Consider the following 22998-nt stretch of genomic DNA (forward strand, 5'->3'; position numbering starts at 1 on the left):
AACACTTGTTTACTCGCGTTGTTACCTCGCAGTTATCACCCCTATAACTTTCTTCACAAAGGCAGTGGTATCCTCCTTCTATGTCTACACATCTTCCACCATGTTGACAAGGGTTAAGGGAGCAATCATTTACATTTATTTCACACGAATTTCCTTCAAATCCGAATAAGCAATGGCAACGGCGGCCATTCATTGTGTCCTCACACTGACCTAAAATTGTATGTATCAATTAATTTATCATTTCGTATCATTATACTATAAGTGCAAGTGTGTTAAGGACAAGAGAGGAAGCGGAACAGAGACTGGAGACTTGGAAAGCAGCGATGAAGGATAGAGGTATGAAAATAAGTAGGCAAAAACAGGATACAGCAAAAGGATGTTGAAACAATTAAAAGAGTTCAAGTATCTTGGTTCGACAGTCCATGAAATCCGAACAAGTGACAGAGAGGTGACGAAAAGATGCCAGGCAGGATAGAGAGCATGAAAGAAAATAACAGGAATCATGTATGACAAAAAGGTGTTAGAAAAGCTCATGGGAAAACTTGATTAAGCGATGGTAACACTAGCAATGTTACATGATATGCAGACGTCGTAGCCTTGACAAAGACATGAAAAGAGAAAGCATGGGGCTGAAATGAAAATGCTTCGATAGTCTCTAGGATTGACAAAGCAGGTAAGAAATGAATTTACTAGAAAACAACTGCAAGGTGGAAAGATGAAATAAGCTGAGAGATACACGTCTCAGTTGGTTGAGACACGTTGTACGGAAAGATAAAGATTATGTCCCAGAAGAATGAGACAATTGGAAGTTGGGAAACGAAAGCGAGGTAGGCCGCAAAGACGATGGAGAGACTGCGTGGCAGAAGATCTTGAAATAGTAGAAGTGAAAAAAGAAAGTGCTGCTTACAGTACAGAGCATGTGGAAAACTGCAATCTACACTGGAAACCTCATTTGAAGTAGGAATAATGCCAGAAGGTGAAGAAGATTAGACTATTATACAGTAAGTTAATGTTAAGTAGGACGTCAAATTAAACTTGTAGTCTATTGATTGTAAGTACAGCTCACTACGAATGAAAATGGAAATAGCCATATAAAAATAGGCTAATAATAATTGCATTTACAATCCAGCATCCAGCATAGCAAAATCAGGTTTGTGAAATCGGAATTGGAAAGATTTTGTGGCGTCTCGAGTTTATAGGCAAGTTCAAGCTGTCATTACTGAGTTGGATATTTTGATTTAATTCTCAGCTCAAGTAAAACTAACTCTTTTAGGTGACATAGCTTATGTAACGTTCTATGACTAACAAAACTTACAAATTAGGCCTACGCCTACTGTTTACTAAAATAAAAGTTTTCAGGCCAGTATTAAATTTATCTGTGGCCTACCATTATTTTGGCATGGACTTGTTTCACAATTCCCGAAGTAATTTTCGCAGTTGCGTCCAATGTAACCTTGCAAGCATGTGCACATGTACCCACCCTCTTCGGGGACCTCTAAAATACAAGACATAGTCAATAAATGTGAAAGTAACCTATGAGTTGTTGGTTTACAAAACTAAATACCGTATTCAAAAACTAGTCTATTAGTTAAGCTCATCGTTTATTTTTGATTAAGTACGGTATTCAGCTATTCATATACCGCACACTCAGACAAGACTGAAGTTTGCAATATAGGCCGACAAAGCTCAATAAAGAATGATACAAAATTATTTGAGTTTTTGGTTATAAATAGAAAGCGACTTACTGTAGTCAGTGCTTAGCTCTGGCATTAAAAAACTCAAACTAAAGATGGAAGTATTTTTTCTGCCTTGATTCACTACCGTACAGTAACAATTCACTATATAGACCTACTAGCTAATAACTTATTAGAATTACATCCCAAACATATCTTACCACACCACGCCCTGTTTAGACATGGCTCGCTGGAGCATTCATCAAATCGAATCTCGCATCGATCTCCTGTCCAATGTGGGGGACAGATGCAGCGGAATATATTGTCGCCATCTTCGCACAACCCACCGCGTAGACACGGATTCGAAGAACATTCGTCATAGTTTCTTTCACAATTTCTCCCAACAAATCCATCCATACATTCACACCTGCAAAAAGAACAATCTTGAATCATTTCTCTTTTTTGCTCTTCGTGTTTAAAGCTGCTCTATTTTGCAAAATCTTGATTTCGCTCAGTTTACGATATTTTTTTTCTTATTCTGTACTAACAACTACAGCACATCATTTAACGTGTTTTTAAGCAGTTGTTCGAAAGGAGTGGGCCTTTAACTTAAATCAAGTGCATTAGCACCAATAAACAATGTGCTTTCACTAAAAATCCCTTTATGCTCACCATGTCTAGAAAACTACAAACTGTTTTAGCCATTGAATTTCAAACTATACCTGAAATCTGCGACAAGGTCGATGCATCTCCCTTCATTTTGACAAACATTTTCTGTGCATTCATTGATGTTATTCTCGCAGTTGTATCCATCGAAACCAGACCAGCATGTGCATTCGTACCTTAATAACAATAAGAAAATTAAGACGACAAGCTACAATTAGTCTTTGTATGAATTCACTAAAGGCTTTATTTTTAGAGAGATGCATAGCTTATGTTATTGACATCAATACGCATATTTTTGTAGTGATACCTATAAGCAAGGGATAATAAACAAGACCTACTGAGTGTTGTAATTGTCTTTTATGTTATTGCAATAACTGTTTTTAAAATCATAAACCAGAAAGAAGTACGAAAGAGAGCTTTTCATGAAACAGACTTAGGTTGTAGTTTAAAGGGTGATGATTCTTTACTTTTCCAAACCCAAGCAATGCTTGTGTATTATATTAGCTTACGTAATTAAACATTAAACTATAGTGCAAACAACTTCTCATACGAAAAAAGAAGAATCTCACTTAGTTTCAACAGGCAGTCAAAAGGTGGAACTGTAAAAGACAAAAACTTACTTTCGAAATCTATCGGTGCAATATCCATTAATGCACGGGGACGAATTGCATTCATTGGTCTCGAGTTCGCAAAATCTTCCTTCAAATCCATCAAAGCATTCACAGTGAGCACTATCCGCACGGTCTCTACATCTTCCATTCTCATTGCAGATATTGCCACCGATCAAACAAGCAGTGACGTCAGCACTGCATGTCTGTCCTGTGTATCCTGGTAGACAATCACACCGGAACCCAATATCTAACACCAGGCAAGTTCCATTGTTCCTGCACGGATTTGTACTGCACTCGTCGATGCCAATGCTACAATTAGTTCCTGTGAACCCATGGTTACAATGACATGTGCGTCCATTAACTTGGTTTCTGAAATGGTAACAAAATTTCTGCAAATGGTATGGAAGCTAATATGGAGTCAAACTTCAAAACGTGTGCTATGAAAGCAGTTGTCAAGTGAATTACGTAGAATAGCACATCTTTATGCCGTTTCATTGACAATTTTTATTGAGCCACGTACATTGTAGGAGCGAAAAGTTGTCTAATATACAAATTTCTTAAAACTTGCTTACAGTAATCTAAACGGTCTTATGAGCATATTATTTTGAGTGTTTTAAACTTCAAGCAAAAAGCTAATTGATGTTTTTTGTCTAAAAAGGAACTAACATGCACGTTCCGTTCCCACATGATGACGAAGAGCACTGAGAAGTGAGAAGTCCACAAGTAGTTCCTGCGTAACCTGGAGGACAGGAGCAACGGAATCGACCTGGAAGATCCTTGCATCTTCCTCCATTTTGACAAGGGTTCGAAGCACACTCGTTCTTGTCTATACGGCATTGTTTTCCTTCGAACCCTCTTATGCACAGACAGTGAAAATCTGCCACTTTGTCGAGACAGGTTCCTCTGTTCGAACACGGGCTCGACTCACATTCATCGATATCAATCTCACAATTGTCACCTTTGTATCCTTCCGCGCAATGGCAACTACAAAAAAATGCCATTTTTATTGAAAAGACACTTGTTTGAATGTTTTAATAGCGTGATGTTCAATAACATTTGAATGTTTTAATAGCGTGACAGTAGTTTAAGTCGGCTGCATAAACGAGTGGTGAAAGCCCTGGAACGGCACTTGAAAGGGCACCGGTTCGACACCGCTCAAAAGCATGCTGCTGTGTCTTTGGCAAGACACCAAAAGCATGTCTGAAGGTAGAAACGAAGATTGGCTTTCTCGTTTTCTCGCCCACTTAATCTAAATCTTAAACCACCTGGCGTAAGCCTTGAGACGACAAACTATATTTTAAATCGATTCAATATCAAAAAATCTAAAGTCTTGAAGAGTTGTTCATCAATTGAGTGAGTAGAAAGCGAAACATAAGTTTTAATTTACACCCATCACTGAAATCTGATGCCATCATTCGTTAACACATAGCGAAACAAAACAACCATGTTTAAGCTATTTCAGTGCACTTCCAAAAACTTCAATTATAGATTTACCTATGCTGGCTGGGTTCTGTTTGTAAACACGTTCCGTTATAAAGACATGGTTCGGAATCACACAGGAACAAGTAGGTTTGACAGCGTTCTCCTGTGTACCCATCAGTGCATAAACAGATGAAACCGTCCACTACGTCATAACAGCTCCCTATTTAAAACCCATAATAAAAATCGTATGCACTCAGTAAACAAACCTTGTTTTATTGGTTACTAGACAGCAAGTAGGCTAAGCAATACAAAAGCAATTATCTAAACACCAAAACAAGATGTAAGTGAAGCACTACCGGCAAGTGTAATTTTATCAAGCTACGCAAGACCAAGCTACAATTTAAGAGTTAGCCAATATAGATCATGATTGATTGGTTGTGGGAATCTTTATACTTGGAGTGAGAAAGCGTCTTTGAGAGTTTAATACCAGCTAATTCTCTTACTTGAAGAATCTTTGAACCACTGACGCACGCCCGGTCACCGAAATTGCCAGAAGGAAATTTCCGCTAGTTAAACTGTTGTTGTCTGTAAATTATTTTATCCACAAGGTGCCGCTGAATGGAGAGCTTTCCTGAAAGTGCATTGCTCAAGCACACACCCCGAGAGCCGAACCAGTGCTACTCGATTTTGTAATTTCTTCGTACACAAAGTCGGGCGTTGAATCAACTGAGCTTGAGCCATCTTAGGCAGAATAAAGTAGTTAGCCATGAGATACAATAGGCCCTACTGTAGTCTATTAGAATGTCATAAATATCCATTACTTTGTTTTTGTACTTCTGGCTTTAATGCAGTCTTAATATAAATAAAATGATATGACTATTACAAGGCTTGATTTTATCTAAGTTGGGTAGCCTACAGTAATGATTTTGTTGCGGCAGTTGCGAATATTCCTTAACCATACAAGATGTTGCGACCTTGCCAAAATCCTTGATTAAGTAAATCATTTTTTCTCGAACACGCTTTAATGTTTGCGTTTTGTCGCTTCTACCTTTTTTAGATTCTTGCTATGTTATGGCAAGTAATGTTGTTTTTTGCTTTAGTGGTCGGAAATAAGAAACATGAATGAACGAATATTTACTCTCAAAACCACATAGTCTACCGCTGTTCAACTTTAAAATTATATTTTTGCGTAGAAAATATTTGAATTTGAAAAACTAATCTTAATTAAAAAATCATAAATGAAGCACTGTGGTTATTACGGAAGACATTTTACCGCCATGCAGACAGTCGGCAGATAGGCAATCATCGATATTTGTATCACACATTTGTCCAGTGAATCTAGAAGTGCAATCACAAACGAATCTACTCAAGGTGTTTGAACAATTTCCATTCCGACATGGACGAGAATTGCACCAATCGATGGTTTCATCACAATTCTGTCCAGAGTATCCAGCAGCACATTCGCAAGCATAACCTAGCATCATCATTAGGGATATAAGTTGTCAGACGAAATGTAAAATTGCACTTTTAGAAGATTCTCAGAGCAGAAACCCCTTGGGCAAAGTGGAAAACACTAAATCGACTCCAAACCAATGTTGGCGTTACTTAATCTGCACTGATAAAATGGGGCTAGAAGACACTCCCAATTATATGTGTCTGTGGCTACCAGCGTAAACAGCTGATCATCTTCTTCCGTACCTGCAGCTTACCACCCAGTGATGCCGAAGTTAGTTGAGGATTGGGGGGGATAAACCAAAATTTTATCAAATTTTAGACGATTTTGAACATTGGTGGGGATACATACTTTTATACACTATTTTAGTGGTACTGGCATTAAGTTTATTAAACAATCACCGGACCTCGGTAAATTAGCTGCTAACAGCATAATATACAGACAAGAAATCATGGAGATAAAAGCCCTACCAGTGGTCTTGTGAAGGACTGCTGCAAGATTAAGAAACAAGCAAAGAAAAATTGGTACCTCCAGCGGGATTCGAATCTATGACCTTCCAATGAATAGGCCTACTTAGTTTTTCCAAAAAAAAACAGAAGTTATACTTTTCTTCTTGCCCTCTCCTTCACTAGAATCACTACACTTAGTGCACTCTTATATAGAACAAAGTCACTACTAGTCAGGAGACTGAAAACAATCGAAGCTACAGAAGAGCATCTGCAAATTTATGACAAAAATACTAACTTTCAAACACATCACAAGAACTTGTTACAACCGAACATTCTACTTACGGTAGTGCGCATTGAAAACTCATTAGCACTGTCATTTATGCTGATGTCATTAAGAATATTTTGGTGAATGCTGCAAACAATGCTAGCATTCAACCTTTCCTGTCCCAAAGTATTTCTCAGCCAGGTTTTCAATCTACGAAGATTGAAAAACGACCTCTCACAAGCAGCAGAGCTTACCGGGCAAATTAAGAGGATCTTAATCAGCTGGAGTATTTGAGAATAGAGAGGTTTTCTAACTCGGACAATGCCTGGTAAGCTCTTTTAGCATCGTACAGAGATTTTGCTCCTGTTGCCTTTATGAATGAATCAATTTCAGTTTGTTAACTCATCGATTGTCTATTCAGCTCTGGATAATTTTTGACCATTTCAGGAACTAGGCTAAACCGGTCTTGAAAATTGGTGCAAGTTCTTTATGGCTTACTTTGCCGAATCGGAATTCAGGCTACTTTCAAACCGTTCGGTCAGTTTAGAGATAACTCTGTCCATGAACTGATTGTAAAATATTTTATAATGCAGTTGAGTGTCTGCAGTAGCTGCCATTGAGCCTCCACCTAATCTTTCAGGGACTCTTCTTTGCCGTGGTGCTTGCAAAGGCGTGATAAAATTAGCAGCAAATTTTTCCGGAAGCGAAACTGCATTTTAGTAATTGTTCTCAAACTCCAAATCACGATATTTCTCTCGAGTGATTTTCAGGGTCTGAAATAGCTTTTCACAAGAGTCAATGTCAAGCTTTTCTCCTTTCTACGTGATACTAAATTGCTCTATAAGTGTCAAAGGCTTCAAAATCAGCACAAGTCCCAAATATGTTTCTGCAGTTTCTTTATTACTGCAGTGCCGTGGGCCAGTGGCCTAGTCAAACTCGTCCTTAATAAAATAATACCTTCAATGACTAGCGTCAAATCCAAGACAATTTAGAACTGTGGTCAAACATTAATAAAAGAAAAACAACAGCAATTCGAGATGCTTGCAAACAACTAAATCGAAGTACAACTTCATAGCAAATATTTTTTTTTCTGAATTATTGAGGGGGATGCTGCCAAAATATTGGGGGGGATATATCCCCCATCCCCCCTACTTCGGCACCACTGTTACCACCCAGTGCAGCAAGTGGGACCTTTGAATTTACAAATGGAGCAAGAGATTGCGTCATGCTCTGGCCTACGGCCGTGTGACACACGACGACGAAGAAAAATGAAAAGAAAAAGAAAAGGAAGAAGAAGAAAAAGAAAAGGAAGAAGTAGAAGAAAAAGGTGACTTATACAACTTTTTCGCAAAGAATGTGTGAATTAGTAGACTAATAATCAACTTCACAAGACTTGATATAAGAATACAGTTTGGGTAGAGAGGTAACTCTTTTAAACCATAAACAGACATAACTAAGCAACAACACTACATTTAACACTATAAAAACAATAAGAAGACATGATATAAGAAGACATGTAAAATTTATGAACCTAAAAGCAAGATCAAACAGGCACTTGCAATAAGCGTTTTTTCAGTCATCACGAGTTAATGAAAAAAATATTTGAAACAATTTTAAGATATTAACGTCTACCCTTTAAAGTACGTGTTAATTTGAAGAGAAGGAGACATTATTTATGGTCTCTGCACTAAAGGTCCTTCTTTAACAGAGACCATAAATAACAGAGACCATAAAAAATTGCACTAAAGGTCCTTCTTTAACAAACTAACACACGTTAAAATTATTTGGATTTGAACTTAATTTAATTAAATAAAATTAGGATCAAAAATATTTTTAACGTGTGTTAGTTTGCACTAAAAGTCCTTCTTTAACAGAGACCATAAATAATGTCTCCTTCTCTTCAAATTAACACGTACTTTAAAGGGTAGACGTTAATATCTTAAAATTGTTTCAAATATTTTTTTCACTATATTTAGATGCTTTAAGTATCTGCTTTACGTGGATCCCTTGTGGAGTTTATGCCCATTCAAGGTTAAAAAGTGTCGCAAACCCCCCTCTTTTTTAATTTGATCACGATTTAAGTTTGAAAGAAGGTTTTTGGCAACGATTTTCATATCAGTTTAAGCTATACCAGTTAGAGTTATATAAAACAGCGGAAATAATATAATACAGCGGTTTCTTCATTTCGAAATGAAGAAACGGAAACTCTTACCGTTTCGTTTCTCAATGCATGTTGCATTGTTTTTGCACTTGCTCGGATTACAACCATTGACGTTGTGTTCACAAAGAATGCCGATAAAACCTGCAATGCATCTTCAAATGGTTTAGATAACAACTACAAGAATAATGTGGCAGTGAAGAAATTTAAAAAAAAGAATGAAGCCACGAGGTCTGTTTTTACAGTCTACTTTTATCAAAGAAATAGTTTTGATCATTTTATTTCATCAACTTATAAATCATGGATTCAGTTCTCCATGTTAATTATACAATAGCTTAATTGATGGCATGGGCGTAACTGAATGGAATTTTAGTAAGCTTTTTAGCCGAAAGTTGCAGTAAAAACAAGAATTCCGTTTCCTTTTCCTTTCCGATACCCGTTGATTTTTATAGAAAAGATACGTTTTGTATTTATATTTCTCATCAACAGATAAGTAAGTGCTTTGGCTACACATTGTTTTTGCTGCTGACCAATGGATGCATCGTCGATTTACACTCATTTCAGTGCGAAATATGCAAAATACAACTGGCTTGTAATCACATAAACTTAGAAAATGTGTTTTGTAGATCATCTGGTGATTTATTGTCTGTGATACCATAATGCAAGATAGAAACGACTGCAAAGATCTATTAATACGGAACAATTTTATTGTACCGTCTCAATATATTGCACACACGATTTTCACAAAAATCGCCTTTGAAGTAGCCTACATCTTTTCTAATATTGCGAGTGGGTTGTTTCTAAAGGCAAAGACAAGACACAATTTTTAAAAGCATTTATTCTTTAAACAATATAAATTTCAACTCTCATCGCATTCATACGAAAATTGCTGAATAGCCGACAGTTTTGAAATTGATACTTAAGCGAAAAACTAAAGCTTGATATACAATTGAAAAAAAAAATTTAACATGTAAATCATTATGTAAAACTATATAATTATGCATAAAGGTCAATCGTCTGCATAATTTGATTGGTAATGGCACCATAGTCACACACATCACAACATTTTGTAGCCCAGATGTATTAGAAGTTCCATACTCTATTCCTGTAGACATTGCTAAGAGCGATTTTCTTAATTCTGAACAATGAAGGCAGTTTTTTCTGGTAGGTAGAGTTATATGAAAGAATTTTGACCTTTGATTGAATGAGAAAGAAGGTGAGAAAAAGGCCAATGTGACTGTAACTTTGGCTCCACTGCAATTTTTCAGCAATAACGTACTTTAGGTATAGCCTAACACTGCTTCTGTATAGTAGTGTACGTAGCTTACTGTGTTTACAATCGATTCAAAAACGGTAAAATGCTATCAATTAAGATTTTAACAACAATTGCAAGTAAGATTAACTAATTTAATGAAACCCATAACCCATGCACAAAATTGTCATGATAACAGTGTTTCAATATGTAACAAAGCACATTTCAAAATATATGGCAAGAAGAAATGAATAAATAAAATTAAATATTGTAAATAACTGAGTATACAGTGTTGTCAAAATTAAGAGGTGGTGGGCAAAAACATGCAAAACACGTTTGTGAATGCTATATAAAAATTATTTTTCAAGAAACAAAAGTGCTTTCATCAAATCTGAAAATGTATACGAAGGCAAAAAAAAATATTAACATGAAAAGAAAAACAATGTTATGAAATTACACAACAAAATACAGGTTACAGTAGGCCTACTATTTCCCTCCATAACATTATGCATTAGTAAAAGCTAACTTGCAATGAACTGTCGATAGATTGACACTTGCAGTTGCAGTAGTAGTTTTACGGAATGCAACAATTTGATTTTTTAAAAACAATAATGGTATGTTTTGCAAAAACAATATTGCTTGACACTATTAGAAATAAACAATGAACAGCTGCTACATTTAAGAGTGCAGTTGTGCAATGAAGCGTGCAGTTGAATCTTAAACTATATTATTCATTTTTGCTTTCGTATTTCTATAAATCTAAAACGACAGTATCCTACCGAAAACTTATATTATTCTATCTGTCACATAACTTTTACAATAGTAGTTCATTTATGTGTAGGTCTAATTTAATTGGATCTCTCCAATTAATTAACATCAAAACCAACATCAACCTTGGAAGACACAAATTAAAAATTAAAAACGTCCCAAATTTTTATGTTGGAAATATTTTCTCGTAGGCTTTAAATGTCATTGAAATTTCAAACTGTGTATCCAACCGCAAACCTAGCAACATATCGTACTTTGAAAGATTTTTTAAATCCTTTGCTTTGCTATGACAGTTCACAACCATGCACAGATATACACACAGCAGTCTACGAGTTACAGTTCAAGTCGTATGGCCAAGAATCTCGGCTATGATATGCTTATGTACCTGATATACATTCACAGGTAAAAGAATTGATTCCATCAAGACAAGCTGCGTCATTCTGGCAAGGGTTTGGCTCGCAATCGTTAATGTCTAATTCACACAATCTTCCAGTATAACCAGGATTGCATACGCAAGTAAAACCGTTCACTTCGTCCATACAGGTTCCATTGTGACAAGGGTTTGCTAGGCACTCATCAAGCTCTATGACAATTAATAGAAGTAGGGTCAATTGTTAAATGTTCAGAAACCTAATGGTCGTAACAGTGCAAAGTAAAGCATGTGTATAAGAGATGTATGACAAGTTGTTTAAACTTATGGAGAGAGTTTCTTTTTTTTCCAAGTTATGCGGCATTGTAAGTCTATAGGACATCGCTTCGATGAATTGACACCTCAGTTGTTTATTTCAACTGAACAAAGACAGAAGCTGCGATGTATTGAAGATACAATGTTTACAATAATATAAGAGACAACACAAACTAAAATAAACACACTTCAGCAACCACTAAACTACAGTATGTGTGTTCTTAGAAAGTATACGTGGCTTGAAAATTATTCTGTTTAAAAAATAATAGGTGCTTTCCAAAAGCAAACTAAGGTGTATACTTAATCACACTGCAAAACGTTTTGATAATTAATAAAATGGAGCTTAATCATTAGTCACCAAATATTATTCCATCTAAAGCATTACTTGGCTTGTTTAGTAAACAAATTTACTTCGTGGTCAACGTTATTACCTATGCATGCTATGGGACGATGTTCCCAACGTGATCGCAATTCATTGGGAGTTTGTCTCTGGAGGCATCTGTTTGTGCAGCCATGGTATCCATCCAAATATTTACTCTTCATCAAAAATGTCAAATTAACATTTAGTTTTTGTATACCAACCTTGAGTTCAGACAGACGTAAAAGATGCAACAAACAAAATGTTATTTTTATTCCAACCGCTTGTGCATGTCGGAGGCTATTTGAATAAGGTAAAAATGCCAGTACGATACGGTATTACAGAAAAATTGATTCCAACAAAATGAACAATGGCAAGAGATTAAATTATTGCCGAAATGCCAACATTTACAGCTACTGATGTCATCAATGCACAATTGCACATTCGCAGTAGACTACACTGTCGATTTAGTGGCAAAACTCAAAATGGCGAAAAGTTTCTTCTAAAATGTAGGTTAACACACTCACTTCACAATTTAGATGCGAACTGTCTTCAACTATGGCGTATCCATCTTCGCAAGATAAGACACAGATTGATCCAACATTGTTTCCGTCGGTACAACTTGTCCTCAGACCTGGACTTGAAGCAATATTAGGACAAGGTTTTGCTGTGAAAACAAAGGAATAGCATCAAAACCATTTCTATTTTCAACTCACTGTAGCCTATACTCTTTTGATTGCTGTTTTATGTGTAATGACGATTTTAAACTAGAACAAGTGAAAGTTTAAAATCCAAAAATATGACGAAGTAAAATCCAGCATTTTTGACTTTGTGACTGAAATTTTTGAGATTTCCAGTTCGGTTGGAGTTGGTATAGTGATTGCGAATTTTGTAATTATTGCAGCAATTTCTATGCCAATAGGCTATCTGCTATTAGAATTGGTTTTGATAAAAAAAATGTAAAACTGACTGTTCAAACTTGATGAAAATAAGATTGACTAGCAATTTTTAGCCTCAACGTTTTGAAAATTCTAAGATTTAACCGGAGATTTAATATTTTAATATTAGGACAAATGGTTCATTAATGAACTGTTCAAACGCAAATCTTTGTCAGTCAAATTCAAAATGATGTGTTGAGCCTACCTACACATTTCCACGTTGTTTGAGACCAATTCCCATCGTAGTTGCAATGTGCTGCAGGAATATTTTGAATCTCAAATCCCGAACAACAAGTAGCCGTACATACAGATCCAGCTTTGTTGGAATTCGAACAAGAAAGTGGATGGCAGTTACTTGGGTTTGAAAGCTCTTTCAAGGAGCAACTTGTATAAATCACGGATTGCTGAGCCTTGCATATTTTTTTCACGACGTCACTGTAAAATTATTACAAAACAAACTTCAAACAACTGGCAATATTAATAGTTGCTCTAAGGCCAAATTGGAAAAATGATCGAAGAAATATGATATTAAATTTATATCAAATAATGTTATAAGCAGTAAACATAAAGAGAGGCAAATGTTCTACATTTCAATGAAAACAAACAAATATCTTAAGTACCTACTGCTAATTTGCATTTATCGAATACTGGCGTTTGCACAAAAATCTTATCTCTTAACTTAATTTATTAAAGAGTTGATTTTGCTATACGCTAATATAGTAGCATCTCCATTCTCCAGCTTATTAAAACGTAACAATAATAATACTGTAATGTCAAATAACTTTGGATCTTTGCAATTTGCATTCTTTGAAAACCTTCAATTGCTTCTAATGGATTCAAGTTTTAAAAACGATAAAACTGTCACATTTTTGCTTTAATCATTCTAAATCTTTTAACATTCTCGGCAAATGAAGCAATTGTTTACCTCAACAAGCTCAACAACTCGACAAAATTGCCGATCGCCTTGTAGGAGTACAGAGTGTCAGGATCAGAAGCAATTGTATCAATCTGTGACTGGTTCGCGTTTCCCACGCCGATGGCAATTACTCGTGACATCTCATGAAGTCGCTTCGTCGGCTCTGAAAATTTGATATCATTACAGTTTCTACATTTATAACACATTTGACTAAACTCTGGAAAACTGAAACAGATAAGCCTACCATACTTTACAGTAGGCCTTTAGGCATAGTTGTTTTCAACCGTTTTTGTTGGCACTGTAGCCCAACTTTGAAGCTTCATAAGAATTGCTGATTAGCGTAATAGCTTTCTTCTTTTGCAATTAAACATAGGCCTACTGTTCGACCATCACGTAAGCCTTTTGTTTGTCTCCTACGGTAGCTTTAAACCAGCAATTAGTAGGCCTACGCTATACCAGACCTGGTCATCACTGGTCATGAGGGCCATACATGAGACCATACTGGGCCACTGACCAATGGCCATACATGAGGCACTGGGTAATTCAGAACGCAAAGTCGAACAGTTGATCTCAGAGTGATCTGGAAAAGTGCAATAATATTGCACAAACAGATATAGCCTACAATCATTTCCTGTAAAAGTGATAAGTTAATCAATAAGAAAATACCAATGACATACCATCAATAGGATCTGGTGCATTTCCGTCAGTAAAAACAATTGTTACATGAGGATGATTGGGTCTTCTTCCAGACTCTGGGCTGAACTTGTGCTTGAGAGCATAGTTCAATGCTCTGCGAGTTAAAGTGCCTCGACCACCATAATGAATATTCAATATCGCCTGGATTTATTAAAATGCATTAATCATTTATCTGGTAAAACTGCTAAAGTCATTGAAGTAGCAATTAACATTGTTGGCCTGATAAACTGTCTTTTTCTATTTTTATTTAACATTATGCTTCTTTATTTCAAAGTTTTATTTTTCTTCCTGTGAGTTAGGGACTATAATTGCAGTGCAATGTCTAGGCAACTAAACGCATGGCAGCAAGAGATTTAGTTTGAATAAGTTTGTTTTACAAGTTGAACTTTAGCATTAATGCAGTAGTACAAGGGAATAATAATAATGAAGTCAAAATAACATCAAATCACCTCTTTTATCACATGACAAACAGTCTTTAAACGCTAACAATGTACTTACTTTAAGAAGTGAAGTGCGGTCTCTGTGTGTGTTATAATCCCACATGTCATCCACGCGTCGGTTGTATCGCATTGCAGAGATCTGTTAGATTAAAAGCAACTAAATAGCTTCTTGTAAATTGATTAACAACACATCAAAAAAAACAACTACAGATCTATAAAGTCATTCTGCATTTTGCAGTTACTTAAGGTTGTTGATCACAAGATATCATCTTGTGTTGAACTCAGATAATCTGCCGTTGTTGTTGATGCATGTATTAAATATTTTCACGATTCGATTAAAATTTTTTACCTATTGTGCCACAGACTCATGAAAACTTTCCAGGCAATTAAATGACACTTATGAATAGACATATCGCCTCTGTCTAAACTTTAATAAGCAATATACGAGAAATAGTGAAGAAGAAAATAAGTTTGCTACCCGAATAGCCATTTGAGCTCTAAGTTTCTCTGTTTAAATTGATGAAAATTAACAGTAACGAAAAAAACGTAACTGCAAACAAGTGACAGAAACCGAATTGCTGCAACCGCTTTTCACAAATAAATAGCATAACAAATGAACATGGATGCTTTTGCAAGCTTTGTGCGAGTAGACTTAAGTATTCAGCATTCTTTATCTAGTCTTTAACACTCCGTTTGTCTGAAAATATTATTCTTTCAATCACGGGTTTCAAATTAGTACCTGGACGTCTTTTTCACCAATCTCAAATGTGTCCACGAGTCGCATTATAAAATCTTTTATGATTTCAAAGTTGAAATCTTCAATGCTAGAAGATGAATCGATGATGAGCAAGAGATCAAAGCTCCCGGAACAAGCTAAAAACATTTTTTTTACTTTGCATATGGTTCGTCCTTCAAACTTCAAAATGCCACTCACATCATATGCCACTCAAGTTCGTCCTGGCGGTATTTCACCGTACTTGCAATTAATTTAAACAAACTAAACATAATCCCTACCCAGTGGCGTACGTAGGGAAGGGGGCATTAGACCATGACTCCACCCTCCTCATTTTTTTAAAAGAATATCTTTGTGATTTAACGGATATAAGATGTTTATAAGTTATAAGATGTCCTTAGAAACAAGTGTTACTCATTGTCAAAAATCTTAAATAAGATCAAATGACTTCTCTCGTTACAAAATCCTACGTACGCTACTGTCTACGCCAGTAAACAATTAGCTGATTTTTGCTCATCAAAGGATAGGTTTACGGAAAACGTAGACCTGGAAGAAGAACAGAGTTGATGGACAATGTTCTCGATTGAAGAAGTGGACTAGACCGGGCGAAAAAAAGGTTGTTCTGGAAAAAAATGCTGACGACCTTCTTTAGCGCTATGGCCAGCTGAACTGAAACAGTTTCAGTGATTTTATACCTCCACATGTGGTTGGGTTTCCTGACCATGTAGGTCCCGCATCAGGCAGCAATTGACAATTTCGATTCGCACTTCCTTGAATTGTAAAGTGGCTGTTGTCATAACAAGTGAATTTGCATGATGAACCAATGTTATTGGAGTCGGTGCATGTAAGTGTGCCGTGCCTTGGCTTGATCAATGAAGGACACACTAGAAGACATCACAGAATTATAAAGAAAATTTGTGCCGACGCAGTGAATGAATTAATTGTTTATCAACTATGTCACTGTTTTCATATTTGACTTTAAACACAATTTGAATTTATCACTATGATAAATGAATAAAATTTGACGTGATCACAAAACTACAGTATATCACTGTATCAAAACTATATCAAATTATCACACAATACTTTAATTTGAATTTCAACGTTATACCTCGGTAAAAAAAGAACAGTAGCCTATAAGATGTGGACATTTTTTTGTAAACTATAGCTATCAGAAAGCCCGCTTCTTCAACTGGCCCTATTTTCCATTGAAGCAGAACACACGAAATGAAGTCGTATTTTTAAATAACAGGATTGCCTCGAAGTTTGCATATAACTCAAAAAATACAATTTTGTAATAGGCAGTACCGTGGCAAATACCTGTAATTTCATAAACAGCTTTAATTTCTCGTTGCAAGTCGTCGACTGTGCTGGGCAGTAGTGAAAAGTTGGCCAATTGATACACTCTCCAGTTATTGTCCAGTTTCCCATTTGCAATCACTTGTAATTCGGAAAGGCGATATTTACCAACCCCAACACAAAATATTGTCACGTTCTGAAGAATTTCATTGTTTTGATTAGACGTTGGAAAAGCGTTTTTCATATTTTTGTATTGCACTGTTTATTTGGTAAGTTAATCCATATTTCGTCATATTTCAAAATATTTTCTGTCTAAGGCCGAGTATATTGAATTTATTCATACAACTTTGGAGAAGGGTTTGCTTTGTTGCACCACAAACATATAAAACGAAGCACACAATTGGATCCAACATGAGTTTATTTACGTTAGCAAGATATAATTATTGCAAAGAGATATGTTGACCGTCTTCGGCACACCGCCTTCGATAGGGTGAGATAATTGCACACGATGAAAAAAATACCAGTTTGAAATTAAATTTTATTGTATCACTGAAACTGCAAACATTATTTTTAAACTAACCAGCACAACTCAAGATGAGACACAAATGTTCACCACTTGAGGCTACACAAGTCCGTTACCAACAGACACAGCTCACATGAGCTGTGACAGATTTCAGCAAAAACTTGATGATCTTAAACAGCAAAAACTTGATTGTATAATGATCTTGATTAGGCAAAAACATGAAAACGTCAAAAAGGATGTGCTACAAGCATACAATTACCAAGATTGAACTTTGGCAAGCAGAGCTTCAAGAATTCTTTATTTGGATAGGAACTCAAATTTTGATTCTACACGTGGTTTTAAATATTCTAGATCAAAATCAAAACGTTATGGTACACACTGTACAAGAGGTAATCAGGCAATCTGATCTTTTAATCGTATTTTCGTTTGTAATGGTGCTCCTAGCTCTTGTCCACAAATTTATGGTTGACACATTGACTGGGCTGTTGAGAAGATAATTTGGGTTCGGAACCAGTAAGATTATTTAAAAAAAGTATCTCTTTCTGTGTTGGCTTAAACAAACTCATGTTATATGTGTAAGCCTCCTTTCAATTTACCTTAAAAGGCTTAAAAATTATTATAACATAATAAAATATTTACTTATTGATTAAAAGATTAAAAATCATAGAAATAAATATAAAGAACATTTTCTTAAAAAAAAATGTTGTTTTCTCAAAGCAAGCTTTTTTCATACTAAATTTTGAAAAAGCAGAACTCAAACGAAAACAAAAGGTCTTTGTTTTGTGCCAAATTTAGGAATTGGAATCGTGGAGCTGGCCAATTGCAAATTACCGGCTTTTAGGAGGAAAAATAAAAATGGAAAAAAACAGTTTCCGTCCAACTTTAGATACTTTTAGATATTACTTCACCAAATTAATTTGTCACGAGTTTTCAAATAGAAGTCTTTATAATCCAAACTATGATTCCGTTAATTTTCATAAGTTCATGAAGGCCCATAGCTATCAAAATAGAAATGTCTTGTTATTACCTTTGCGTGGGCATACGCAGCTGCATTTGTGACGTCATCTTGTGACGCTCCGTCGGTCAAGAGGACAATAATTTTATTCGCTTTCGGCTTTGAAGATGCAAAATCCAGTTCGACTGTCTTTTGGATTGCTGCTCCGGTATATGTTGAGTAGCCCTTAAACCAATTCCATAAAACTTGTCCGGTCATTAAAGAAAATTTAAGAAATTGATCAAAAGTGTTCAGTTGTGCTGACGAGTTCTAATGAACGAAAACCAGTTCCACGACATAAATTAAACTTTATTGAAATACTATTGTAAGTGTTAGCCTGGTCAAATGTTTTAAGGTTCAGATTGTAGAGAAAAAAAGAAGCTATTGATTTGTTTTCTTTAAGAAATTGATTATTTAAAATATTTTTTGCTTTGTATATTTGCAAATAGAGTTTCTTGGAAAAATTTTCTGCGGCCCCATCTAAAGTAGAAAGGCCGTTTAGAAATAACTTTTTGGTAGGAAAAAATAGTACTCTGTAGTCTCTAAACAACGCAACAAATATTGTACACCACTTACCATGAGCTTAATCCGATTAACATGGCTGTCAAAACACAATTGACTTTGACATGCTCCAAGAGGCACTTCTGTCCTGATATACTTCTGTTGGTCCAACGGGATATGTCGGTACCAGTGAGAATATTGGACGACGCCGACCCTCACATGTTCTGAATATCACATTTTTGTATGTTTTTTTGCAGTGTTAACAAACGGACAAACAAAACAAATTAAAAAAATATTGTTGTATCTGGTACTTAAAGCTGCATGGACAATGTGATCAAATGGAGCTTAAAAGAATTGACAGCTTCAAAACAAGCTTATTAAATACAGCAGCGAATAAGTGCTGCAATAGCCTATTAATGTCAAATATCCCTGCCAAGGCTGTTGACTGCAATATTTCATAGAAAATGTCTTAAATACTGAATTATTAGATAACAGTTTTAGAAAACTCCCTTGTCACAATAAATATATTGTTCATTACAATTAATTTAATCAGCCAGGTTTGGAAGTTTGTATAATTTATTGATAAAGCTTTCGCCGCCGTGAAGGTGATTTCTTCTGTCTGAAAAATTGTTGTCTAAAAAAACAAGTGTCCTTCTGGTAACGTGCATGCTATGACCACAAACAAGTAGTGATCTCATCCGCCCACGTTGCTGCTGACAAGAACAATCAAACACAGTAGCCTTAGGTCTTACTTCGTATACTATACTGTAAACAGCTTTTAAAAAATGTTAAAGTTTTCACAAAGTTTTTAAATTAGCTATGCAATGTTATGGACAAAATCAGATGTAGCCTATCAGGACTTTGGTGTTTTACGGCTCTTGCAGGCCATCAAAAAAAACTAAAATATTTATTCCAATGTTAGAGTTCTTGTCAAAGTTCTTGAATAATTACGTTAGGTTACGATATGAACAGCTGTGATTTGAAACTATAACAATTGTTGTGATGTGAATTAACTATTCCTTGTTTGTTTAAAAAAGAGTTATAGTAGTTAACAGAGCCGTTAAAAGAATAATTTGGGCCAGAACTAATGAGATTTTTGGGCCCCGAATCATCATGACATTTAAAAGAAAAAAACACTGCATCCAAAGAATACGCTATAATTTCTTCATGTTTCCCGGACCCTAAAGTAACCCCGGGCTCGGGTCCAAAAGTACCCCTTAGACCCCTTGTCAACGCTCTTGGTAGTCTATCCCAATCCCAAAACACATCACTCCTACAGTTTAATCTGAAGCATACACAAGAGATTAATTAGAACAAATTTTAACGTTTAATAGATTCAATGAAGAAGTGTTGCCACAATTCATAAAAACGTCAATTTATCAAAAACGCTTATCAGTGCTTGTGCAATTGTGCATTTATCATCCTGTAGCACTAGCACAAGGATGTTTGTCATCAACCCCTCTGGTATACTATAATATGAGGCGTTATATAAGTGTCTGTTCTGGTTATCAATAAACGTTTAAAGCTCCAGGCAATATTGTTGCTTCTTTGGCAATATTGTTGTTTCTTTGCAATATTATCGAAAGCGTTCAAGCTAAAAAGCTTGAACGCTTTCAATTCACAAATTTTTGCTGTCATCAGTCCAATAACCCCTACAAGACTCCAATGCAAATAGTGATAAATCAAAGACTGAAATATCTCAAAAAATAGACTGAAGTCGGCGATAAATGGCACTTAAGGAGAACAGTTAGTCAAGAGTGGCATTCATGCTTTTGCTTTGAAATCACTTCCACCCGATAGAGTATTTTTTATTATGTGAAATTTACTGTGGAATTAAACTACATAGTGAAACAATGTAGGTTGTCTGGCGAACCTGGTACTGAACTTATAAACAAAAATAAAATAAGGTTTTCTACCAACCTTTTGTAATATCGAATCCTGCAGCAACCTGCTTTACCCAACGCTTGACCATAGCAAAGTCTGTAGATTGACGAAAGTTTACAGATCCGGATCCGTCCACTAGAAATACCAAATCCACTAATACCATGGAATCTGTGTATTTAGATAATGGTATAAATGTTGGAAGTTTGATTGCTGCCGATAAACAGCGTTTAATATAATTCTATGCCGCTGGATGCAACATTTTTTATGTCTAAAATGATCTAACTGTGCTAATACACAAAGCCCAGGTCATCTGTAGACTCTAAATCGGTGACGTAGCTAGAAAGAAAATGTTAGGGAGAAAAAGAAACTGTTGGGGGGGGGGTAAATATTTTAATATTCGAAATATAGTTTCTTTAAAAATATAGTTACTGAATACAGTACTTCAAAATATTTATGAAACGTCATTCAACATGTAATACAATGTCATTAAAACGTTGCAACAATAGTAAAAACCCATTTTTGGAGGCAAGATAAAATTTTGAGGAGGCGTTTGCTCTTCTAAGCCCCCCTTTCCATGGTTACATTTTTGGTCCAAATAGGCTACTTTTTAAGAAAAAATGAAATCAATTTATGGTTATCATGTTTGTTTTCGTTATGCTTTGAAAGCCCAAAACATTATATTTCTCTTTTTTTAGTTCTTACTGGCTTGAACAGATATCCACGTGGGTGTATCTGCAGAAGGCGACCAGTCGGTCCATTCTCCGGGGGTAGACAAAACAGTAGTTGTGGCTCCACTTTGGCGTGTGGTGGTTGGCTTTGGTTCATACGGTGGAGGAGTCGGTTCAGTGAAATGTCCGCTCTGACCCAAACTTTTGTTTGCTACTGCCAGATAAAGTATGAAGTACTTTACCCACTGCTTGCATTTCCTATGCAGATAAACGCTAGAGTGTTCCATGTTATCTTGTTTATTCGAATAGTGGTTTTTGATCAGTTTTGCTGCAAAAAAAGTAAAAGATTTTTTTTGCAGTTATAACTTGTCGTTTAAACTCAGTTTACTGGTAGCCTACAATACAAAAGTCGACACAAAGTCAGATCGAATGCAACAAAAAGGTTTGAATTGTTTGATTATTATTAATTATAAGTTACGCAAATGCACTGATGAAACAACAAATTTGGTGCAGTTGGGTCGTAGTAATACTTGTGATTGAACAAAGTGATAATATAATTATGTTACCGCAGCAATCAGTTTTATCAAACTGGACTATATCAATACATCAACAACCCTTTTTATTGGCCGCACGGGAAAGTTATTCGTGTTTGGATGACATTTTTCCTTTCATACACATGGCGTTTCTGATATAATTAGTAGTATTTGTTTGATATCAAAACACACGCATCAAGGAGAAAATCTTCTCGTGTTTAGCTACTGGCATTTTGCTCGACATGTCAAAGCATATTTGCAGATTAACACTCGGTATTTGAAGGTGTACTGAAAAACATTGATTACAGCTAAAGATCAAACAAATCAATAAACATGGAGCAATGGTACAGTAGGTCTATGCTATTTTATATTATGAAATAACTTCCTTGTTTCTTTCTTTTATTTGTTATGAATTCTGATACTTATTTGGCCCCTTTTTCATTTTTGTTAATCCTTTCCATTCTTATTGTAGTGACTCAAATTATGATTCTACATCTACAACTTGTATATGAAAGATCAAGTGGTTTTAAATCTAGCAAAAGTTCTGCAGGCTAATACTTAGAAAAGAATGCTGCAAAACAAAAGTATTTAGTCGACTATCCGAACATAAATAAGTGCATCAAAATTTGCACTAAAACACAACAAACTCTATATAAAGTGTTGGATATTTGTTGCAATTATTTACTTTTATGAGATGGCTTTCTACCTCTTGCCCGAATGACATACTCTTTCAGTGAGCACAATCTGTATTACATTTAACAACCTTAAATTTCCCATGCTTGTACAATTAAAAACAATTACCTAAACTTTTTTCGTTAGGAAAAAGTACTAGGCCTGCATAAATGACTTTTAAAACTTGAACCATTGCTCCGTAAAACAAATTTCACGATTCCGTGTGTCAGAGTATTTCTGCCTTGTTCTTAATAGTAGCCTATACTGGATCACGAAAGAACTGTGTTGATTAAATTATAAGATAAAATTTTAAAGCGTAAAAAACTGATAACTAAAGTAATAAAAGCATATATAAAAATCATACAAAAAATGTCTGTAAATCGTCCTTTGCTTTGAAGTCAATTGGGTTTATATACTGTATAAAAATGCTGCTGCTTTTTT

General features: G+C 35.5%; 1 protein-coding gene across 1 annotated transcript in view; it reads right to left on the reverse strand.

The window, feature by feature from the left end:
- Positions 1-21639, reverse strand: part of LOC145780148 (uncharacterized) — a 32692-nt gene extending 11053 nt beyond the window's left edge. The window contains exons 1-22 of the mRNA XM_082591859.1: positions 21387-21639; positions 20721-20852; positions 18876-19024; positions 18333-18485; positions 16804-16978; positions 16179-16367; positions 15490-15623; positions 14809-14889; positions 14292-14451; positions 13624-13777; positions 12904-13133; positions 12288-12427; positions 11834-11939; positions 11103-11300; positions 8752-8841; positions 4445-4592; positions 3617-3934; positions 2960-3319; positions 2396-2515; positions 1895-2100; positions 1388-1495; positions 26-210 (exon numbers count right to left, since the gene is read on the reverse strand). Coding sequence (XP_082447985.1) covers positions 26-210; positions 1388-1495; positions 1895-2100; positions 2396-2515; positions 2960-3319; positions 3617-3934; positions 4445-4592; positions 8752-8841; positions 11103-11300; positions 11834-11939; positions 12288-12427; positions 12904-13133; positions 13624-13777; positions 14292-14451; positions 14809-14889; positions 15490-15623; positions 16179-16367; positions 16804-16978; positions 18333-18485; positions 18876-19024; positions 20721-20852; positions 21387-21639 — 3789 coding nt within the window. The remainder of the gene's footprint in view (positions 1-25; positions 211-1387; positions 1496-1894; positions 2101-2395; positions 2516-2959; positions 3320-3616; positions 3935-4444; positions 4593-8751; positions 8842-11102; positions 11301-11833; positions 11940-12287; positions 12428-12903; positions 13134-13623; positions 13778-14291; positions 14452-14808; positions 14890-15489; positions 15624-16178; positions 16368-16803; positions 16979-18332; positions 18486-18875; positions 19025-20720; positions 20853-21386) is intronic.
- Positions 21640-22998: the final 1359 nt, after the last annotated feature.

The sequence above is a fragment of the Aplidium turbinatum genome, chromosome 11, assembly GCF_918807975.1.
Source record: "Aplidium turbinatum chromosome 11, kaAplTurb1.1, whole genome shotgun sequence".
NCBI classification, from domain to species: Eukaryota; Metazoa; Chordata; class Ascidiacea; order Aplousobranchia; family Polyclinidae; genus Aplidium; species Aplidium turbinatum.